This window comes from Phasianus colchicus, chromosome 26 (assembly GCF_987193195.1).
Source record: "Phasianus colchicus chromosome 26, bPhaCol1.hap1.1, whole genome shotgun sequence".
Classification (NCBI taxonomy): Eukaryota; Metazoa; Chordata; class Aves; order Galliformes; family Phasianidae; genus Phasianus; species Phasianus colchicus.
In genome coordinates this window covers 3,171,230-3,192,887 of record NC_143461.1, presented here as the reverse complement: position 1 = coordinate 3,192,887, position 21,658 = coordinate 3,171,230, and the positions used below count along the sequence as shown (strand labels likewise).

Genomic DNA, 21,658 nt, shown 5'->3' with positions numbered 1-21,658 from the left:
AAACCAGATCCGTTTCGATGGGCTTGATAGCTCATTTCATGTTGTGTTTTTATTTTGTTTGTTTCTTTGTTGTTGTTGCTTTTTAATTAAATAAATCCCTTTTCCCTGGGGTCTGGCCCCAGTCCTGGCAGCTGTGCCCAAGTTGAAGCCCTGGGCTGAACACGTCACACTGACCACATCAGCACACTGTGGGGTCACAGCAGACACCCACCATGGAAGTGGGGGCTTTTAAGGAGGGGAACAGGGCAACTCTTGGACTGTTGGCCCCACTGTTGCTTGGCACAGCCGTGGCGATCCAATGGGGAAATCACAACTCTTTGAAAAGGGACAAATCCTCCCACTGTGGCTCCTATGAGATGCGGAGAACCGTTTCCAGAAGAGAAAGAAGGGATTTAGGAGCCTGCAAGCCTCTGACGTCAATAAACCCCTTCCAAGAATCACAGCTTCCCAATCACACCACACCCTGATGCGAGCATCCACAAAAACCTTCATTGCTGACACTGGTCCTGTGCCCACCAGCGTGCCTAGAGCCTGGACACCGGACACCATGACACCCACCTGCCCTCCTTTGCCATCCCCTCTCCCAGTAAGCTACATGACCCTAGAAACTTCCCTGAGAAGTTGGAAAAATGGTTGGTTTGGCTCCAATTTGGCTGATGACCAAACAATAATGAATGGAGATTTCCTGAGGAGCGCCAGTCCCCTGTTCCCAGCTATGCCGGGGAGGGGTTTTCCCAGCCACTGGGTCAGGACTGGGGCTGAAATGGGCTCTGCAACCTCTGCATGGTGTGGTGACCCCAACAAGGGCAGTTTGGAGCCTTTTTCCATAGGGAAGAGCGCACGGTGCTGCTGTGGTTGACGTACCTGAGACACTTCCAAACGCTGCTGCTGCTGTGGGACACTGTGTTGAGCAGGGTGGCTGCATTGCCCAGCTTGGTGACGTCCCATCCTAAAGGTTTCCAGCTGAGATCAGACATGGGAACAGTGCTGGCAGAGGAATGGGCTGTGATCCAGGAAAGACAATAGGATGGAGGCAAGCCTGAAGATGCAAGTTGGTGTCTCTGTGCTACCAGGGTGCCGTGGTGCAGATGGACCCACACACCCATTGCAATCTGGTGGTGCTGGAGTGGGTGATGAGGATAAGGGGACCTATTTGGACCCCATATATGGGGTACCCTGGGCTGCTTGCGATGCGGACCGGAGGGACATGGAAGGATGTGCACGAAGCGTTGCCACGGAGACGGATGCTGGACCGTGAGCGGCCGCGGGGCTGCAGGGTGACGTGGGCTCCTGGGTGAGATGCCATGTCCCTAGTGGCTGCTCCAGCTGGGAGGACACTTCCCATCCACTTGCATTTCCATCAAAAGCTGCAACCAGCAGCATCCCCCTGCCTACAGCATGTGTGTGTGGACACGTGTATGCTGGTGGAGGCACCGAGGGGCTGCAGCTCCTGGCACTGGGCACAGAGCCCTGAGGACTGACAGAGGAAAAGGGACCAGAATGGTTCAGATATCCCCAAATCTCAGACATCCCGTATCTCAGATATCCCTGCAGCACATTGCCCAGGGCAGGATGTTGTTGGGGAAGGAGCACTGTTTGCTTTCATCCTCTTTAATAAACTCTTTGGCTTCCTGGCTCACCAAACCTCCCAGCCTACGGCCCTGAGGAGAAAGGGGCAGTGATGGGAAATGAGCTCCTGGCCCAGAGACCCACAGATTGGGAAGAAATGAGGAGTCTGAAAGCAAAAATCTGGAAGGAATCAGCTGAGATAGCAGTGTGGTGGGAAGTGTGTGAAGGAGAAGGAATTTAGGGATATCCCCAGTGCTGGATGGGGAGATTTGGGGATTTCAATGGGTGTAAGCCCACCCAATGGTGTCCATCTGGGGATGATTAATCCTATCTTTAGGTGCTGGAACAGCTGCCCTGAGAGGCTGTGGATGCCCCGTCCATCCCTGGAGGTGTTCAAGGCCAGATTGGATGGGGCTCTGGGCAGCCTGGTCTAGTATTAAATGGAGGTTGGTGGCACTGCCTGTGGCAGGGGGTTGGAGATTCATCATCCTTGAGGTCCCTTCCAACCCTGGCCATTCTGTGATTCATCTTCCTTTTCTTTCATTCAAATCCGCATTTTGGCTTTCCCATCACATTTCTCAAAACATTCAAAATTCCCATCTGATCCATTTCTCCCCTTGAGCAACCACAGAGCTCCTGGAAAGGAGGAAATGGTGTGGGGTGGACCCCCAAAAAAGATCTTGTGTGTTAATTTCCCTCACTGCTGTGGTTCTGTGGGCACAATGGTTGGTGAGAACCTCACCAGGAAAATTCCTCCTTCCACTTTGAACTGTGGTTTTAAACGATGCTGCTTTATTTACTGATGAATTCAATCAATTATCAGAGTGCATAATTCGCTAAGCTGCTTTCCCAGATGCTGTGACGTCGCTGTGAGGGAGAGGGAAAACATCTCTGCTCCAAATTCTTCATCTCAACAGCTCTTTTATCGCCCTGCAAAATTAGAAATGTGGCAATGAGCCTTTTTGCAGTTTGTTTTGGACTTGCATGTGCTAAAATGATGACAAACCACTGAAACAAGTACTGTGGCCGATGCAAGCTAAGAGCAACAGTAACTGCAATCCTGATCCAGAAGGATTTGAGCACACTTGGCATTATGGGATGGCTCAGATTGTACAGTCCCAATGAGTCACCTGGGCTTAGGGACAAGTTAGCAGGACCAGAGCACTGCTGGCCCTCAGCAAAATATCTCCATTGAGGGTGGGTTTTTTTTGCCATTTCCAGGCTAAAAGACCCATTTAAAACCCAGAGCATCCCCTCTCCCCTGGTTTGGGGTGTGGTGCTTGGCAGCAAGCTTGCTGTGTCATCATAACAGCCACCCCATAGCACCAAAAGAGCACAGTCAGCGTTTGTTGAGGCTGAACACAGCAGAAATGCTCCACGTCAGCAAGATTTCAGCCCTGCCCTCTGACAACACCTCCTGTCTCGTGTTGGCCATAGGACACACGTTTATGGCCGGTGGCACGAGAGGAGACACGCCAACAAGACCGTGTGCTTCCCTGCCTGTGCAGCACCAAGCAGCCTGGTGGGGCTGGGTGGAGATGGGAAGGAGGTGGAGATGTGGGTTCCACTATGAGAGCTCCTCCAGCTTTACCCCATAGACTGGGACCAGCACCAGCATCCTGAAGTTGTGACATTGCTCCAGAAGGCAGCATGCAGAGGGCGTGAAAGCCCATGGGTGATGACAGCATCTTGGGAGAGCTGCCTGTCAACACTAGACCCCAACAGGCAGACAGCCCAGTGGAAGCACTATGGGGCAAGAACGGAGGGCCAGAAGTCATGCACTGCTTGTCCCTTGTGCTGTGTTCCTCATCCGTTGTCCTCCATCATCCCTCATCCCTTGTCCTGTGTTCCTCATCCATTGTCCTCCATCATCCCTCATCCCTTGTCCTGTGTTCCTCATCCATTGTCCTCCATCATCCCTCATCCCTTGTCCTGTGTTCCTCATCCATTGTCCTCCATCATCCCTCATCCCTTGTCCTGTGTTCCTCATCCTCTGTCATCCATCCCTCATCCCTTGTCATCTATCCCTCATCTCTTATCCTCCATCCTTCACCCTCCACCCCTCACCCCTCACCCTCCATCCCCATTCCCCATTGGCCGAGCACCAAAGCGTGAGGTGATGGAGGAGATCTCTGTGTTCCCTCCACACCTATGCATCAACCCAATAAAATGTGGCGAAGTCCACATTTTTTCCCCTCCCCACCCCCCTGTTCTTTAATAACACAAAACAATCCTAGCCACAAGGCAAGTGAGCGTGACTGCTGCGGGAGCATTAATCACCTGCTGTGAGTCCAGTGAGGGTTATCGCCGCTGTTTATCCAGGCAGCTATTAAAATCCCCATAAATGAGCCTTCAGCCTCTTCTGAAAGAGATGGAGTGTGAGTGCCTCCTGCACAGATCTTATCACAGCACTGTGCTCCCAGCGAGGATAAGGCAGTTTAATTGCTGCCTGGAATAAAACGAGTGTCTGTGCCCTTCTATCTGAGCCCTGGGTTGGGGGAAGCTGAATCCCAGTGGAAATCAATGGGACCCCCAGAAACTGGGTGCTTGTAAGGGCGGTCATGGATGCATTCAGGACAGGCATTCTGCATGCTGGGTGCGGTTTTGAATCCCTCAGATCCCAAACCCATTGGATTTGCAAAGTGATCAGTCCTGAGCTGCACCCATCAACCCCTTGAAATAGCATTATTTTTCCCACTGCATTTAGTGACAAAGCCAATCTTGGCAGCTGTGCTCCCGCAGCCGCTCCTGGGGACTCATCCTTCCCATCAGCATTTCTTAAGCAATAAAAAGTTGATTTAGGGGAGAGAAAAAAAAGGAAACAACACCCCAGCGAGGCGTTAGATCAGCAAAACGGTAACTGCATCATCTCAGGTGGAGGGAGGAGATGGGGCAGCAGCTGGGGGGGTGTGGGTGAGCAGCACATGGGGTATTGATCTGAGGGGCTTCTGGTGGTCCTTTGGAGCCCTAGAGGAGCTCAGAGCTGCTGCAGGCCACAGAGGGGATCACTGGGGACAGTGTCATCCTGGCAGTGTGCTGATGGTTTCATTACAGGCAGATTTAATAAAGCTATTATGTCCCTGGCAACGTTGCTAATTAAAGAGCCTGTTACAAAAAAATGCTGGTGGAGCCCAGCATGCAGGGCTGGTGGCAGGGCCTGAGCTGTCCCCACATTGCCACTGCTGTGTCCCCTGTGCCTGATGGGTGCAAGGAACCAATGGCCTCGGGTTTGTTCCCAGTGTGTGGATGGGATGAGCAGCCATGTGCATCCAACCCTGTAGGGCTGTGGGCTGCTGTGTGGCTATAACTAGTATAAGGATGCTTTGTTGCATTGCCTGGAGGTGCCCAAGGCTGTGAATAGGACTTTGATTTGGTGAGGGACACCCAGCTTGAAAGTCCCCTCCAAGCCAACCGTGCTGCAGTTCCACGACTCCATATTAAAACACTGCTGCTCTTAGCAGGAGGGTGGAGCTTCCCATCTTGCCATCTCTCCCGAAGGAAGCCCCAACTCTCATCCTCTTCAAGGCTTTTCCAAAGGTCTCAGCCCACCCACAGAAGGGGAAACCCTCTGTCAGCTCTGCCCAAAAGCCCGGCTGACCCCTGCCACGAGCTGCTGCCCAGCTGCTAAAGGTTTGCACTTTATGATGGGTTTTATGGCTGAGATTAGCTCTGGTAAACCATTTACCAAACGATTTACCAAAGGTCTGGAGAGGATCCTGCCAGCTGGATGCCAGCCAGTGTTATCCCCATCTGCCACTGGGAGCTGCAGCCCTGCCAGGATGACCCCTGACTGGGGAACATGTGGGGAAGGGGTCCTGGGAAAGGTGGACAGCACTCAGAGAGCAAAGCTGTTGTCAGAGCCAATGTGGGCTCACGGAGGGGGGGGGATCCATCCTTGGCATTTTTCTGACTGTTGGAAGACTGAGTGGAAGAGCTCCAGAGGTTGCATTGAATGAGGCTCAACACCTGCAGCGCCCCCAGGGTTCCAATATAGGGCTGGATCTGTTTGACAGATCCACGGGTGGGACTGCCTGGTCTCTGCTCCCTGGCCACCAATGGCACAGTGGGTGGGTGCACCACACAGTTGTGCCAGGGAAGGCTCAGATGAGGCTATAAGAGAAATATCTTTGTTGTCAGACACTGACACAGGGTTCCAGGGTGCCCACACCTCTGCATTCAGGGGGCACTTGAAAAATGCCCTCCGTATCCCACTTTAACTGCTAGTGGCCAGGCAGGCAGACTTGCTGACCTTCCTTGGTCCCTTCCAGAAGAACTATTGACACATTTTCAATTGCTTTGCAGAGATAATGCTGCTGCAAGGTGCAGTGCCCCTGTGCCAAGGGTTGCAGTCATGCTTGCAGGGACGAGGTCTTGAGGCTGCTGCACGTGAGGCTCTGCCCTGGAGCAGAGAGCAGGCTTTGCTGTTAGCATGATGAGTTTCCATTGGGAATGGGGATGTCAGCTCTGTTGAACCTCCAGGATGTGCTTCCCATGACACAGCAGCAGCTGGAAAATGCTCCAAGTCTCACCAGATCCCATTAGGTCTCCCCAGGTCCTCCAGATCCTTGGCTGCTCCAGGTTTCACGTCTCACCAAATCCTTCAGGTCCTTGGGTGCTCCAGGTTCCATCAGATCTCATTAGCTCTCACAAGACCCCACCAGGTCTCACCAGGTCCTTGGATGCTCCAAGTCCCACCAGGTCCCATCAGATCGCACCAAGGTCCATGGGTACTCCAGATCTCACCAGGTCTCACCACATCCTCCAGGACCTTCAGGTCCTTGGGTGCTCCAGGTCCCACTGGGTCTCACCAGATCCCATCAGGTCTCACCAAATCCTTCAGGTCTTTGATACTCCAGGTATCATGTCCCATCGGGTTCCACCAAGTCCCATTAGCGACTTGGGTGTTCCAGTTCCCACCATCCCACCAAGTCCCACCAGGTCCCATCAGTTTCTTGGGTGCTCCAGATCCCACTAGGTCTCACCAAATCCTTTGGGTCTTTGGGTGCTCCGGGTCCCAGGGCCCATCAGGTCCCACCAAGTCCCATCAGCTCCTTGGATGCTCCAGATTCCACCAGGTCTCACCAGATCCTCCAGGTCCTTGCGTGCTCCAGGCCCCACAGGTCCTCCAGGTCCCACAAGTGCTCCATGTCACTGGGTTCTCCAGGTCCCACAGCTCTCGACAGTAGGGTGCTGCGAGTCCCTTGGGGTGCTCAGTTCCGGGGATGCTGCGCACTGCGAGCTCCTGGTGACATCTAGTGGCACTGTGTGACGGACACACGGATACGCACACAAACGGGGGGACACAGGGAAGGGGGACACAGGGACATGCTCCCCCCCTCCCACCATCAGCCTTCACACCCGCCCTACCATCAGCCCTGCGGCTTCCAAAACATCCCCTGGTGCTGCTGATAGGGGTGCAGGTGATTAGCAGGAGATAATTACGTTAAACCCACGCATGTCCCCCTGCTCAAATGAAAAAAAAACAAGTCGTGAAGCTGCAGTGCTCTCTGTATGGAGCTGCGTGTGGGGTTGAGGGGGTCTCTGGTTGGGGGTGCACCAGGGGGTGGCTGTGTCCCCTGGGAGAGGTGGTGGTGGGTGGGGTGGCAGGGCCTGGCAGTGCGGGGGGTGGGGGGTCACACAGCAGTGATGTACAGCTCTGGGGACTGTCCCCATACTGTGACAGATTCCCCCCCACCCCATTTTGCAGCCTCCCGGCCCGCTGTCATGGCACCCTCGGTCTGCAGTGATGCTGGGGGTGGGGGTTCAACCCCCCCTCCCTCGCCTTGCCATCGTGCTGTTGCCTTGCCAACACAGTGGCCTCGTCCCTGGCTCAGACGTTGTCACTGCAGGGCCTGGAGCTGGCAGCACACCCAGGTAAGAGTGGGGGGTGGTGGTGGGGGGCTGCATCGTGCAGTGTGGGTGTACACCAGGACCCTCCCCCCCCACCCCCAGAACATCGTTGCATGAACCTATAGCCCCAATCCAGAGCAGGGATCCCCAGGCGACTCCCAGATCATCCCCAGGGATTTGAGGGGGACTCTGGGCAGAGGTCACAGTGAGAGGCTGCACACATCACCTCCCCAACACACCACGTGGAGGGGGATAAGCAAAGACCCTCCTCTGCTCTGAATGACACCGGGTTTGCCCTGGAGTGGATTGCAGGCTGCTGGGGGACTGAGTAGCAGGGGGACAGGCAGGTCCCCACCATGAGAAAAAGCAGTAGGGAGGGAACAGCATTTTGGGGCGGGGACAATATTTGGAGGGGGAACTGATCTGATGTGTTGCTGACCCACTGCTCTGCTGGGGGGATGCTTTTCACCCCAGTGTTTGGTGGTGGCTATAAACTTGTTCTTTCCAGGGCTAAGGGGCCACCTGCAGATCCCATGGTGTTTGGGGACCAGGCTGTCCCCTCACATCCAGGTGTTTGCAGCTGGCACTCAAGTTCTGGTTGATGACATCTTAGCCCTTTTTGCCAAATTCGAGGCCAGATGGGGCAGGGCAGTATGGGGTAGGTGCCAATTCAGGGCAGGTCCCATGGTTGTGGGGGGCATTGTGTAGTGGGGAGGGGACCTCTCTGCTTCTCCTACCCCCACCCTGCCCCTGTCCCCATTGTGTCTCCCAGAGCCTCCGTGGCCCCAGGCGCTGGGGCTGGACGCGGACAGGCGACATTTGCAGTGAAACCTAATGGAATAAACCAATTCCCTTAACCCACTTATCCAGCTGATCCAATAAAGGTGGCTGGGAATAAAGTGTGTGCGTGGTCTTAATGCATGCCCACCTCCTGCCTCCCCCCCAGTCTTGGCAGTACTGTTGGTCTGTCTGTCACAGCCTGGCCCCAGACGCTGCGCAGCATAGACAGGGACAGAGGTGGCTCTGGGGCTGGGACTTGGTGGCCCTCATTGACAGGACCCAGAGCAGTGGCTGTGCTGGTGGAGGTGGCTCTGATCCCTGCGGATAACCCGACACAAAGTGGCTGTAGGTGAGTTGCAAGGGCTGTGAGCGTGGCTATCGTGGTGTCCTACCCCCCAACCCCTGTCCCCAAGGGTGACTGCTTTGGGGTTTTGGGGGTGCAGTGGGGTGGGGATGTGGTGGGGAGGGATGTGAAAGGCAGGGTGGGCATGGAGGGATGGAGATGGGGAGGGATGGAGGAGGAAGGATGGGATGGAAATGGAGGGATGGGGTTGTGGATTGGAAGGGAGTGAGAAGGGTGGGGATGGGGATGGGGTGGGAGAGTGGATGTAGCTGAAGGGCTGGGGCAGGAGAAATGGGGAAGAACAGATGTGGTATGAAGGCTGGAGGCAGCAGCAGCCATGCAGGGACAGGAGGGCTGGGGTTGGGGCCAGGTGGAGGAAATGGGGGAATTATAGAGTCATAGAATGGGCTGGGTTGAAAAGGACCACAATGATCATCTGGTTCCAACCTCCTGCTATGTGCAGGTCGCCAACCAGCAGCCCAGGCTGCCCAGAGCCACATCCAGCCTGGCCTTGGATGCCTGCAGGGATGGGGCATCCACAGCCTCCTTGGGCAACCTGTTCCAGTGCCTCACCACCCTCTGGCTGAAAAACTTCCTCCTAACATCTACAGAACAGAAATGTGGGCAGGGGACAGGAGAACACAGACAGAAGGACAAGGATAGGAACTTAGGGACAGGATCCCGAGGTGAGAAGCACAGCAGGATCAAGAGCTCAGGGTCAGGTGGCTGGGGATGGGAGCAGAGTGGGGAGATGAGCGTGGGGACAGGAGAAAACAGCAGGAACAGGAGCTCAGGGACAGGAGCAGAGCGTAGAGAGGAACTGAGGATTAGGAGCTTGGGGACAGGAGCAGAGTGAGGACAGGAGCCTGCAGGGCTGGGCGTGCCATGGTTGCTGGGTGCAACCCTGCGCAGGTGACGCAGCAGGAAGCATCCAAGTCCCGTGGCAGGTGAGGGCGGTCCGGGCTCCACCGCCCCACAGTGGGCCCCCTCAGGGCCTGGCTGCCCTCGCTGTGTCCCTGCAGGCCACCATGGATGGGACCCCATCATCTTCCAGCCCCGCCGGGCTCTCAGCCTACGTGGCAGTGTCACAGCTGCTGGGCCTGACGCTGCTGGCGGCTACGGGAGCGTGGCTGGGCCGCTACCGGGGCGGCGTGGCCTGGCAGAATCCGCTGCAGTTCAATGCACACCCGCTGTGCATGGTGTTGGGCATGGTGTTCCTGCAGGGGGATGGTGAGTGGGAAGGTCCCAGTGCTACCGGGATGGCTTCCGGGTGGGAAAAGCTAGGGAAATGTGGGGGTCTGGGGGGACACAGGGAGTTGGAGGTCCATGGGGAGGTTGGGGTTTCCAGGGATGTAGGGGGGGGACACAGGGAGATGTGGGGGTCCATGGGGAGGTTGGGGTTCCCAGGGATGGAGGGGGGGACACAGGGAGATGTGGGGGTCCATGGGGAGGTTGGGGTTCCCAGGGATGGAGGGGGGGACACAGGGAGATGTGGGGGTCCATGGGGAGGTTGGGGTTCCCAGGGATGGAGGGGGGGACACAGGGAGATGTGGGGGTCCATGGGGAGGTTGGGGTTCCCAGGGATGTAGGGAGGGACACAGGGGGATGTGGGGGTGCCAGGGAGTGTGGGGGGTCCCAGGGGTATATGGGGATCTCAGAGAGATGTGGAGGGTCCAGGGAGGTATGGGGTGGGTCCAGGGGTGTGGGGGTCCCAGGGAAGTATGGGGTGGGCTCAGAGATGTGTGGGGGGGGGAAGATCACAGGAACATGGGGGTCTCAAGGAGGTGTGGGGATCCTAGGGAGGTGTGGGTGTCCCAGAGACATGTGAGGGTTCCAAGGAGGTGGGGGTCCCAGGGAGGTAGGGGGATGTCAGATGTGGGGGTTGCAGAGAGACACAGGGTGGACCCAAGGGCATGGGGGGTCCCAGGTACATGCAGGAGTCCCAGGGAGGTGGGGGACCCCAGAGACATGTGGGGATCTCCGGGAGGTATGGGAATCTCAGAGAGATGTGGGGATTCCAGGGAGGTATGGGGTGGGTCCAAGAATGTGGGTGTCCTAGGGAGAGTGGGGGTCCACGTGGAGGTTGGGATTCCCAGGAAATGGGGGGGGACCCAGGGACACGTGTTGGTTTCGGGGAGGTGGGGGGCCTGTGGACACTGCCCCACTACTAACTGCCCTCTCTCCATCAGCTCTCCTGGTGTACCGGGTGTTCAGGAACGAGGCCAGGCGCTCCACCAAAGCGCTGCACGCACTGCTGCACGGCCTGGCACTGCTCATCGCGCTCGTTGGTGGGTGCTGTGGGAGGGGGCAGTGAATGGGGCCCCCACCCCAGTGCTGATGAGCTCCTTTCCGCAGGCCTCGTGGCCGTCTTTGAGTCGCACCGTGCCAAGGGCATCTCCAACATGTACAGCCTGCACAGCTGGTGCGGGATGGCTGCCTTTGTGCTCTACCTCCTGCAGGTGAGTGCTCACAGCCCATGGGGAGCTGTGGGTTGGTTGCCTGTAGGGCTGAGCATCCTCTGATGGCCCAATAACCTGCAGTGGCTCCTGGGCTGTGGCTTCTTCCTGGTGCCTGGTACGTCCTTCTCGCTCCGCGGCCGTTACAAACCCCATCATGTCTTCTTCGGCATTGCCCTCTTTGCCTTCTCCATCGCCACCTGTCTGTTGGGCATCACCGAGATGTTGCTCTTCAACATCAGGTGCGTGACTGACCTGGGTGGGTTGTAGCCACCAGACTGCCAGGGCTGTTCCAGACCCAGCCAGGGGGGAGAGCCCAGCCCCTGTCCAGGCTGTGGTTCTGTGGCTGTGAATCACCCCGAGGGTTTGAATTGTGCTGGTGCTGAGTCACTTCCCACAAGCTGTTTAATAGGGGCCTGCAGCAGCTTTTTCCTTTGGTCCCAATGGGGAATACAATCAACACTATGGCTGCTCTGCAGCCAGATGCATGTATAACCACCCTTTGGGGAAGCAGAGGTCCCCCCAAAAACCTCTGCCCACTTGCTGGGAGGATGCAGGGAGATCCCACATTCCTGAGAGCCCCACATGCACCCAGCTGCATGGTGTGGGGCCAGGCTGCCTGTAGGGCCTCTCCACAAAGCAGTCTCACTTCTTGCTCTGATTTGGAGACAAGGGACCCTTCCCAATGTCTGCACCTGCCTGTGGAGGTACCACAGCTTCCTCCAGGAAGAGAAAGATGTGGATGAGAGGGGTTCCAGCCCTAGTAGGGATGGTCACCACGCTGCAAAACTCAAGCATCCCCATCTGCTTCCACAGGGACTCCTACAGCCACTTTGTGCCAGAGGGAGTTCTGGCCAACGTGCTGGGGCTGCTGCTGGTGGCCTTTGGGTTGGTGGTGGGCTACGTGCTGACACGGGATGACTGGAAGCGGGCACCACTGGCCGAGGAGATGGCCCTCTCCATGGACTTCAAGACACTCACAGAGGGTGAGAGCCCTGGAGGCAGCCAGTGAGGCCCTCAGCTGCCTGGTCCTGGTGAATGTTGGATGTCTCTGTGTGCCCCAGCTCCGTGCCCAGCACTGGTGAGCAGAGCCTTCGCTCGGGGCTCCCTCTGCATCTCCTGTTCTGTATGTGGATGGAGTTGCCACCATATATAGCGTCCCCAGGCTCAGCATTTCCCTACTGCCAACCTCCAAAGCCCATTCCCATCTCTTTGTGCCAAGCAGCAGATTGGATGCATCCCATCACCAACATTTCTACGTGTTCTCAGCCCCTCCAGGGCTGCAGCCACCAAAGCTCCAAGCAACGCCACATTTGTGCAATTTAACGTCAGTGTGTTCAAAATGTTTTGCCCTCTTGTGCAACGTGTTGTCTGCAAAGTGAAAGCTCCTGCCTTAATAAATATTTGCAGCTAACCCTGCCTCTCACCAGCACTCATCATTTTGGGTACCCCAAAGCACCTCCCATTGCCCTGGGTTGGGCAGAATCAGGCTGCTCCCACCCACACCAGTTGCCATTTGGGATCTTTCATGTGAGGCTGGGAACAACCATCAGTCCAAAGGCTGTTTCCAAGTGTTAACCATTTATAAATAAGTACATTTTTTTTTTTTTTTCATACATACAGTTTTCATTGTACAGATTACAATCTGTATACATTGGGGTGAAGGGGGGAAATGCATTCTTTTGAACTTTTCACATCTATCTCACAGCTCACATGTACAGACAAGAAAACTCTGCTCAAGCAAATACAGCAAAGGAAAAAATATGTTTTCTTCTTTCCTTATACATGAGAGGCGAAGGCCTCCGCTGTCCGCAGGGGTTGTTCTCCCCACTGCACAATGTCACAACTGTGTGGTGTTCAATATATCATCAGTAGAGAGAACAGAACATGCATTGAATAATATACTGTACAGAGAAAGTCCTTTACATCGGAATTATAGAAAAGCTAAAGGAAAATTAAGTGTCTTAAAGATCTTCCCAGCAAGTGTCTCGAAGGATGGCAACCAGGGGGATTGTACAAATCACAAAATGTGCATACTGTACAGGTCTGTACCAACTCGGATCCTCTCGGAAGTGAAGACAGAAACAGACAAAACGCTGAATGCAACACTATGGGAAAGGGAAGGCCGGGCAGGAGCGACGCCTGCGGCGCTGGAAGTCCACACCAGTCCGTAGGTCAGCAAGGAGCGAAGGCGAAGCGACCGCCTCTCCTGGGCCCGAGGCGCCCACCCGGCACAACCCCGCGGGGTCCCGGCGCCCACCTGCCTCCCGCGGGGCTCCCCCAGGAGGGACGAAGTCCTTCTTGCAAAGCTGGCGTGGCACTGAGACGCGGCGGTGGCCGGGAGGGGAGGAGGCGGCGGATCCCATTGGTGTCCATTCACTGCAGAGGTGATGACTGCGTGAGCTTCGGTGTTTCTTTCGGGTGGATCTGGAGCAGTTCCAGTGAGATCCCGCTGCCGTCAGTTGGACACGAACGCACCTTGCTAAAGAATTGAGCCCTTAGTGGTTTTAGATTAGAAAAAGAGTTTGATTGAATGAAAATCCAGCAATTATCCAAACAAATCTGAAAAAAAGCAGGTTGACTTTCACCGTTGTGCTTGTGTCCAAATGCACCCCAGCGGCGTCGGGGAGCGCAACCATCCGGGAGCGAAGGCGTTCTCTGCAGAGGTCCCCGCGCCGCGCCGTGCCCTCAGCCCTTCTCACAACACCACGAGTCGTCGGCAACCCCGAAGACAAATCCGAGCCCAAAGCCACCAAGGAGTGACCCAGGACCTCCTCTGTGACCAACAGGCACGGCGGCTTGCTTGTTTCTCTAGGTAAGGCGGAGCTGGCACTTGGGTTCAGCTAGACTTCCTCTGGGTAACCCTGAATTCACAACTGCCTTTGTACGAGGGGACTGCATCGCCGCCCGTTCCGTACCACCCCGCTTCAGGACCTAACCCACATATGGCTTAGGCATGATGCACACACACAGTTTACGCTAGCTAAGCAGGTTTCTTTACAGCCATGTGAAATTAAAAGCAAAACAAAACAAAACAACACAACAAAGTTCAGCCCTGGATGAAGCAGCGCAGGGTGGGCGGCCCAGGCTGCACCTCTGGGCTGGACCAAGGACCTCAGCTTTGGAATACCTTCCCTTTGCCAAGCACTTCTGTTGGTCCCTCAGGGCTGTTGTCAGAGCCCTCCAATGTCATGCCCAGCATGTAGGGCAGCAGCACGACTGCACGATGCAGGCACCCTGCCTGGCACTGCAGCATTCTTCATCCCCGGGCACAAACCAGAACCATGTGAGCCTACACTGGGACACAAACCAGAACCGTGTGTATCTACACTGGGGCACAAAACCAGTACCATGTGAATCTACACCAGGGCACAAACCAGAACCGTGTGATTCCAAACCAGGGCACAAACCAGAACTGCAGCAGACCCATGCTGAGGTTGTGGATCTGCAATACAGAGTGCAAGGGACATCTGCTGGTGCTGCAGCTCAATACAAGTGTGTGCTCCCACACTGCTGACCAAACGCACCCCAAGAACCAAATCCAGAGGGTTTCACAGTTGCCAATGATCTCGGTGCACCCTACAGGACCCAGCAAGATGTGAGAAACCCGAATGGGAGTTACTGAAAGAAGCTGAAGGCACAGTGCAGCGTGGGGCACTACGGTCTGCAGCAAAGACACGGCAGTGAGGGGACGTGGGGTGAGACTGGAGCAATGAGGGCACTTCACAACGGGACCACAAACACACACCGACCTCTGCTCCTGAGTGAGCAAACCCGAGCGTGATGCTGGGGGGAGACAGCAGCTCCTCACCCCTATGAGAACTGCTGGGGAAGCGCCTTCAAGCCACTGCAAAGGACGTTGTGTTTGAAAGTGACTCTGCCTGTCGATGCTTATGTACAAGAGTTGGTCCTTGTGCTAGAAATAATTCGTTGGTTTGGTTCGTTTTTTGGTTTTTTTTTTTTCCTTTTTTCTTTTTTTGAAAAATACACCAAGAGACGAGAGCTGCTTTGCTATTTCCTAACGAGGACACTACTCACGCTTAAATAGCCAGTATTTATCAGAGGAACAAATTCTAACAGTAAAGTGCACCCATGTACAGAGAGAACAGATGGAAAACCGCTAGTGCAAGAATCCCGTGAAAATGCAACACTCACCATCGTGACAAACCCACACGCTGCACTACGCCACTGTCGTCTCCGTGTGTGTGGTTACAGTGAAAGCTGTGTTTTGGTTTTATCCTTAAAACACCTTCACAAACCCGAGGTGGCACTGGGGGACATGGGGCAGTGAGCAGCACAGCGCATGCAGCTCTCCAAGTGTGCGCTTTGCTGCGCAGCAGAGCAGGGCTGAGCTTGGTTCCTTTTCCCATTCCAAAAAGCAACTGAAGGCAGAAAGCTGCTCGTGTTCAGGAAGCTGAGGGGAAGGGGTTTTCTATTTGCAAAGCAGAACCGCTTCCAAAAGAGGGACACACAGCAGCACGCCGCTTCCAAGGAGAGAAGCAGCGCTGCCGGCGCTCCCCCAGCCCTGTGAGAAAGCAAAGGTCGGGGCTGAGCTACACTTGAGAAGCAATGAGCCAACTTCAATGCAAACACTGCCCCGGACAAATACACAGCACAAGCAGAGGAAAAGCCCGGGATGCTCTTGGTGTGTCTGTGAGACACGAGGTCCTGCTGTGCCCAGCTTGGGCTGAGCCACCGCCGGGTCTGTCTTAGCTCCAGGCTGAGTGCTGTGGTTCAGTCTGAGGCATTCTGCAACCTACGTCCAGATTTAGGTAGCCCTTTGGTAACATCAACGGGTTTTGCTCACTCTTCCTGCTCAGCACCAGATCCCTTTCTTGCCCCATAAGGCCACAGATGGGGCTCAGGGCATCCTGAGCTGGGGAGGGCACCCAGCCCATGGCAGGGCTTGGAGCCGGGCGGGCTGTAAGGTCCCTTCTAACCCAACCACCTCATGGTTCTATGACTTTGCTGTTAAGAGCTGCTATGGGTGAGGCTCAGCGGTGGGCAGCAGGCACTATTTTTGCTTTAAAACAAGCTCCAGGTTTATCGCTCGTCCAACCAATCGCCCTCAGTAATGGAAAGGCAAATTACAAAGCAAGCAGCACTAAGTGAAGCATTGGTAAAGAAGTCCCTCCACTCATCCCAAGAAATGCCAGGGAACAACTGCAAAATTCAGTACAAAGGTTTCTGGAAGTGTCCCCCGCTGTTCACACTGCCTTGATGTGACTTGTGTTTGATTTACAAAAAATAAGAGAAAAACAACCAAACCACAAACAAATGTCCTGAAACAGAGCACATAAATAAATTATAAATATCTCTCTTTTAACTAAAGGTCCTTAAAGAGCAAAGCACCATCTCTCCCATCTATAGGTAAGAGAACAGAGCAATCGCTTTCCAAGATTTTGGGATGGATCCTGCAACCCTAAGTGACTTTGTCACCGGACTCATCCCATCCTGGAGCCACAGTGCCACGTTATGCATCCCAGCCAAGAAATAAACTGGATTTCCTTTTTAGAAAGGATTTCCTAGTCGAAAAGACAGAACACCATAAAAAGCCCCGAAACAAATGAAAACCCCAACGTTCAGCTGTCCTGGTGATAAATGTGGTGCCACGTTTGGGATGCAGCCATCTGCTAATGGGGCAACTGAGCCGTGGTCCCACTCCTAACCCAGTTCCCTCGGCCCATGAATGTGCAATCTCTGAGCACCTGCAAAATGCCCAGGGGTAAACCAACATCAGGACACCCAGATGGCAAAGTAGCAAAGCACCTGGTGATCCCCACCCCTTCCGGCAGCGTAAGCAATTAAAGAAACTCAATTCCAATTGCAATGCTGCACACTGGTCAAGCAGGATGGGTGCTGTGCATAGCTACAAACGATGCTCTGCTCTGTCTGAGCAAAGGTGTGCTGGGCAGGGAACAGCCCTGCTGTGTGGCAGCCTGCAGATGCAGCCCCAGAAGAGGTTCTTGGGACACCCGCTCTGCTCCCATTGGGAACTGTCATCAGTAAGAGCTCATTGAGACATAAGAAACTAATTGAAATCGGACGCGATTGTCTCCTGAAAAAGATCCGGTTACCTCCCACTGCGTAGGGGATGTTCCTGGCCTACCCCGCACCGCGTACTGGGATATCCTGGTTGGCAGCTGCCAAGTGAGGGAGCTCAGCTGGAATTGGGCAATGTACTGCTTGGCTGATGGTGGCTTCACAGTCAGCTGGGGGACGGAAGGGCTGGAGCGCGTGCATGGTGTCTGACCACTGCACCAAGTACCGTAGAAACGTGGTCATGTCGCTACCAAAGAGAAATGAAAATAATAATAATAATAATAATAATAATAATAATTAATAATAATAATATGCATGGAAATCAAGCTTGGAAGTGTGTGCTGCAAACATAAGGGTCTTACTCCAACAAGCGTCTCTTACACATTAGACTCCACAAATGGTCTCTTTGGTTTGATTGGGGATGTCTGCCCTTGCCGGGAGTCCCGGGAGAGCTGCCTGTACAGGTTGTCCTGGTAGGCCTGTGCCACCGGCAGCGTCCTCGCCACCTTCACATCGGGGTACGAGGAGGCTTGGGTGACTCTCTCCAGTAGGTCTCCCCGGGACCCATTGGCCAGCATCCCATGGGGGCTGTAATAGTCTTCCTCTAGCAAATGGCCATTCTGTGCATTGTTGGTTTTGTTATAAAAGGCAATGTTGCTGATTGAAGAAGGTGGGCTAAATGATTCCGGCTGGGGGAGATTGCCAGGAGACGTAGGGCTAATAACAGTGTCCACTGATGACACGGCCCAGGTCCGGTTCTGCTGATGGAGGTGGGGGTACTGCTGAGTCCGAGCGGTTTTATCAATGATTCCCATGAACGGCGTGGTCCGGGAACGGGCCGGCTCGCTGGGGTACCCACCCTGAGTGGGGGACACTGGGGACAGCTCGTCGCACGCCCTGTCGTAGGCCGGCTTGAGAGGGATCTCCATTTGCTGGATCGAGGCGGAGGGGCGGAAGTTGGGCGTCAGGTTGGAGGTGGATGAGATGCTATTGCTGGAGGGAGAGAAGCGCAGGCCGACGCTCTGCGAATGGAGCAGCGGCCTCGGGGTCGGTGGGTGAGGCTTGATTTCGCTGGGGTTGACGCTGATGGGCCTCCGGATGAGGTGGGACACGTCTGGCGAGCCGAGCTGGCCGGAGGGCAGGGATGAACGCTCCAGATCCAGCTTTGAGTGGCACATGGGGTAGTAGGAAGCAGACTGGCTGCGCCCGATCTGGGGTGTCTGGCTGTACCTCATGCCCCCCCTGTATGCCGAGGACGGCCTCTGCGGAAGATCTTCCTTGGCCAACCCTCCGTGCTGGCAAATGGCCCCCGCGCTGAGGCTGGCCTGCACGTGCTGCACGGGCCGGCTGTCCCCTACGATGCCCCCGATGGAGCCCTGGTACACCAGCCTGCTCTGGTTGACCCCCATCTCCCCCGCCGCCGCCTGGTACTTGCTGGCCATCGAGTGGGCAACCTGGCTGTAGGCACCGGTGGGGATGACGGTGCTGGAGTGCACGGCTGAGCTGGGCTGGTTGCTCCGCACGATCTGCGCCTTTGCTGGCTGCAGCCTCAGGCCCTGCTGAGGCACGGCCACGGGCAGCTGGGGCATCTGGAAGGAGCGCTGTGACATTTTGGACAGCGGGGATTTGGGCCTGCCGGGAAGCGGGCTGACAGCACTGGGTTCTTGCTGATAGCGAACCGGGGAGCCCGACTGCGACCTGTACACACTCATGCCATCTGCGGGGGGGCTGGCGCGGTACTGAGGGCCTCTGCGAAGAGGAGAAGGCGGTGGGCTCTGATATTCCTTCCCCTGGCTCCCCACGGGAGGTGGGCTGAAGCGGTACGAGGAGCCCTGATGGGCAGGAGAGGTGTGCGGAGGACTGGGCCGGTAATGGGAGTTCTGGTGCGTCGGAGACAGAGTGGGAGACGTGGACTGGTAGCCCTGCCTGGTGGGAGAGCCCACCGAGCTGTTGGACCTGAAATCAAAGACCTGATGGGAGCCGAGAGGTGAGCCAGAAATATAGGCTGAGTCCCGGTGAGCCGGGGAGGGGGGTGGGCTCTGGATGATGGGAAGCCCTTGGTTTGGCCTGGACTCTGTCTGCAAGCCAATGGAAACGTTCTCAACGTCCTGCTCGAGGTACTCCTCCTCAAAAATGTCTTGCACGGAATACAGCTCTTCATGCTGGGCTTCGGGCTCAGGCTCTGCTGGCAGCGGGGGTGGCTGCTGCTGCTGCTGCTGCTGCTGCTGCACCTGCCGGCACTCCTCCTCCACCCGCAGCAGCAGCCGCTGGATCTCACGGTTGTTGGGGCACAGCTTAATGGCCTCGTTCAGGTCTTCCAGAGCTGCTGCAAACTGCCTGCTTGACAAAGGGACAGAGAGGAGAACTGAAGTTACTCTGCATTCGAACGAAGCCGCTCTTGGAGGATGTTGGGGGTTAAATGGCTTTGTCCAGTTTACTGTGACCGCTGCAGCTGGCTGCTGCCCTACAACCCTCCCTGGGATTTATTTTATCCAAACTGAAGGTAAATACCGCCAGCTACTCCACAAAGAGGGGAAAATATGGTCCTGAGATGGCACAACCCAACCTAGCAGAACACCTCCACAGCGTGCATTACAGCTGACTGATTACTTCTCACAGCACCACCATGAGCTCTGCCCTGTGTTAGCAAAGGCGAAGCCAAAGCAGCTGAGCTCACTATAGCCGTAAACAAGTGCAGCTCTGATGGAATTGCAGCTGCTGACGCCAGTGAAAACGTCGCTTCTGCCCATTGCCAAGCACACACAGCGTCAGAGCTGGCTGCAGGACCCAGGGGTTCCCAGGGGCAGAGCTTCAGGCTCAGCTGGCTCTCCAATTCTGCAATGAATTTGGCTAACTTCTGCAGAATGAAGGGTCCGAGCAATGTTAGCAAGCCTGCAGCCCCCCCAGGGATGGCATGGCAACGGCAAGGCTGTGAGGAGTAACAGGAGGTGGAGTTCAGGGAGGTGGGCTGTCAATTACAGGGACGTTGTTTGCTTTGGAGCAGAACCATCTGACCATGGCTGTGACCTGGGGGATGATAGCCCTCCCTGGGCTGGATGTGCCAACACCCCAGTTTGCTGCTTTATCACAGAGAGATAAAAACTCCCCAGCATCTCCCAACAGCAGCCTGAGCTTCTGCACAGCCCACTGGAATCCAGGTGCAAGGAGGAAAAGCCTCATCCTCTGGGCGTGCTGACCTCAGGGCTGCTGCACAAACAGGGAAACAAACAAGGGCAGAAATGATCATAGTCTCTGTTGGAGACCTGGGGAGAAAAGGATGCTTGTATGCCTGGGGACTGATATTATCTGGAACCCAGTTCTTAGGCTTCCTTAAAGCGTTTTGGAAACAATGGAGAGGAAAGCCATGAAAGGAAAGGCACAAGGTCAGCATGGCTCAGCTGAAGGGCTCCTCAGCAGAACAGAAGATCAGGATCGCACCGCCCACATGGGGTGCAGGAGAAGCAGGCAGCCCCACAGGGGGTCACTTCCAGGGGGTGAACATGGGAATGCCATGGGCTCCAGATGCACAGAAAGGCCATACTGCACAGCCCAGTGCTCCGAGGGCCAGAAGCACAACAGCTGGCACAGTCACTGCATGACTGGTCACCAGCTCTGCCCTGCTAGGAGTGCTGCCGGGCAGGGAGTCGGGGATTTAAGGTCAGACAAAAGCACTGTGATGAGCAGGAGCCTGCCCCTTCACATCATGTGAATCATATTTTGCTTTGAGTCCAAGCTGAGGTTGAACTCAAGTGTATTTTTAAAAGGACAGCCAGTCTTGGTGTAAAGGCTCCCAGTGCAGCACTGGTTTTCAAAGTTCAGCTAAGATGAATGGCTCAAAAACATTTACGCTCAGTTTTGTCATCTCATGAAGGAATGTTCCTTTGCCACTTCTTCACGTGGGGACACTCACACAGAGCTGCATGCACTCAGCTTTCTCTATCTCCTCACCTGCTGCTGCGTTTGGCCCTTGCTCTTGCATAGTAAGCTTCGTAAGATTTCGGTTTCAGCTCCAGTGCTTTAGTAGCGAATTCCTCTGCCATTCCAAAGTCCTGTCATTACAATAGGTGGGTAGGTGAGTCATTGAATAGACAGGAAAATAAAAACATACACAAACCGTGGAGAAAACGAACTTATTACGGACATATTTTGCACATTAGCTCTGAAAAACTGACAGTACTGGAATGTTTCACATGGATTCCACATCACTTACAACCAAAGTGCTCTGCTGACACATCCAAAGACTCAAAGCCCTTTCCATGCTGCTGGATGCTGTGAGCACCCACCAGAGGCCTGCATGCCACCAGCTCTGTTCTGTGTCCCCAACAAGAACATGCAATCCCTGTCCAACAACCTACAGTCTTGAGGAAACATCTGGTCTCACAGAGTCTGGAATGTAATCTCATGAAGGATTCTTTTTCCACAGTTGAAAGCGATAGGAAACCTTTCCCACGCCCTCAGCTTCCCACTCTGAAACACTGACATACTTGAAAAGGGCTGAACAAAGCTGTGCATGAAGGAAAGGACTGCTGGCACCTTGGGAGCTACAAACAGGACCTGCGTGGCCAAGATCTCCCATCTGGGCCATTATTTCACTATTCCCTTGCCTCTCCCTGCATGT

At 55.1% G+C, this 21,658-nt stretch overlaps 2 protein-coding genes across 22 annotated transcripts in view; one reads left to right on the top strand and one right to left on the bottom strand.

Moving 5' to 3' along the window:
• The first annotated feature begins 7,336 nt into the window (after window positions 1-7,336).
• On the top strand, window positions 7,337-12,291 carry CYB561 (cytochrome b561). Of its 5 annotated transcripts, none has more exons than XM_090125189.1 (7): window positions 7,337-7,443; window positions 8,366-8,548; window positions 9,565-9,772; window positions 10,732-10,830; window positions 10,898-11,001; window positions 11,083-11,240; window positions 11,815-12,291. In XM_090125189.1, the coding sequence occupies exons 3-7, from the start codon at window positions 9,571-9,573 to the stop codon at window positions 12,008-12,010; spliced, it is 759 nt and encodes a 252-aa protein (XP_089981315.1). In that variant the 5' UTR covers window positions 7,337-7,443; window positions 8,366-8,548; window positions 9,565-9,570; the 3' UTR covers window positions 12,011-12,291. The 5 variants fall into 5 exon arrangements, with proteins under 5 accessions (XP_089981315.1, XP_089981316.1, XP_089981314.1 ...); XM_090125190.1 differs by having other exon boundaries at window positions 7,349-7,443; window positions 8,476-8,548; XM_090125188.1 differs by having other exon boundaries at window positions 7,356-7,443; window positions 8,398-8,548; window positions 9,535-9,772.
• Window positions 12,292-12,558: 267 nt separating this feature from the next.
• TANC2 (tetratricopeptide repeat, ankyrin repeat and coiled-coil containing 2) overlaps window positions 12,559-21,658 on the bottom strand; it is a 182,286-nt gene continuing 173,186 nt past the window's right edge. For 11 of the 17 annotated variants that reach the window (XM_090125170.1, XM_090125169.1, XM_090125175.1 and 8 more), the window contains 2 exons: window positions 20,989-21,089; window positions 12,560-19,380 (listed from right to left, as the gene is read on the bottom strand). In XM_090125170.1, the coding sequence (XP_089981296.1) occupies window positions 17,418-19,380; window positions 20,989-21,089 (2,064 nt within the window). In that variant the 3' untranslated portion in view covers window positions 12,560-17,417. Of the gene's footprint in view, window positions 19,381-20,988; window positions 21,090-21,658 lie in introns of all 17 variants that reach the window. The other 6 variants (XM_031600935.2, XM_090125179.1, XM_031600936.2 and 3 more) reach the window with 4 other exon arrangements.

Coding starts and splice junctions, on each gene's coding strand:
- CYB561 (XM_090125189.1), top strand. CDS start 9,571: ATGGATGGGACCCCATCATCTTCCAGCCCCGCCGGGCTCTCAGCCTAC. Junction 9,773..10,731: donor GGTGTTCCTGCAGGGGGATG/GTGAGTGGGAAG, acceptor TCTCTCCATCAG/CTCTCCTGGTGTACCGGGTG. Junction 11,002..11,082: donor TTGTGCTCTACCTCCTGCAG/GTGAGTGCTCAC, acceptor AATAACCTGCAG/TGGCTCCTGGGCTGTGGCTT.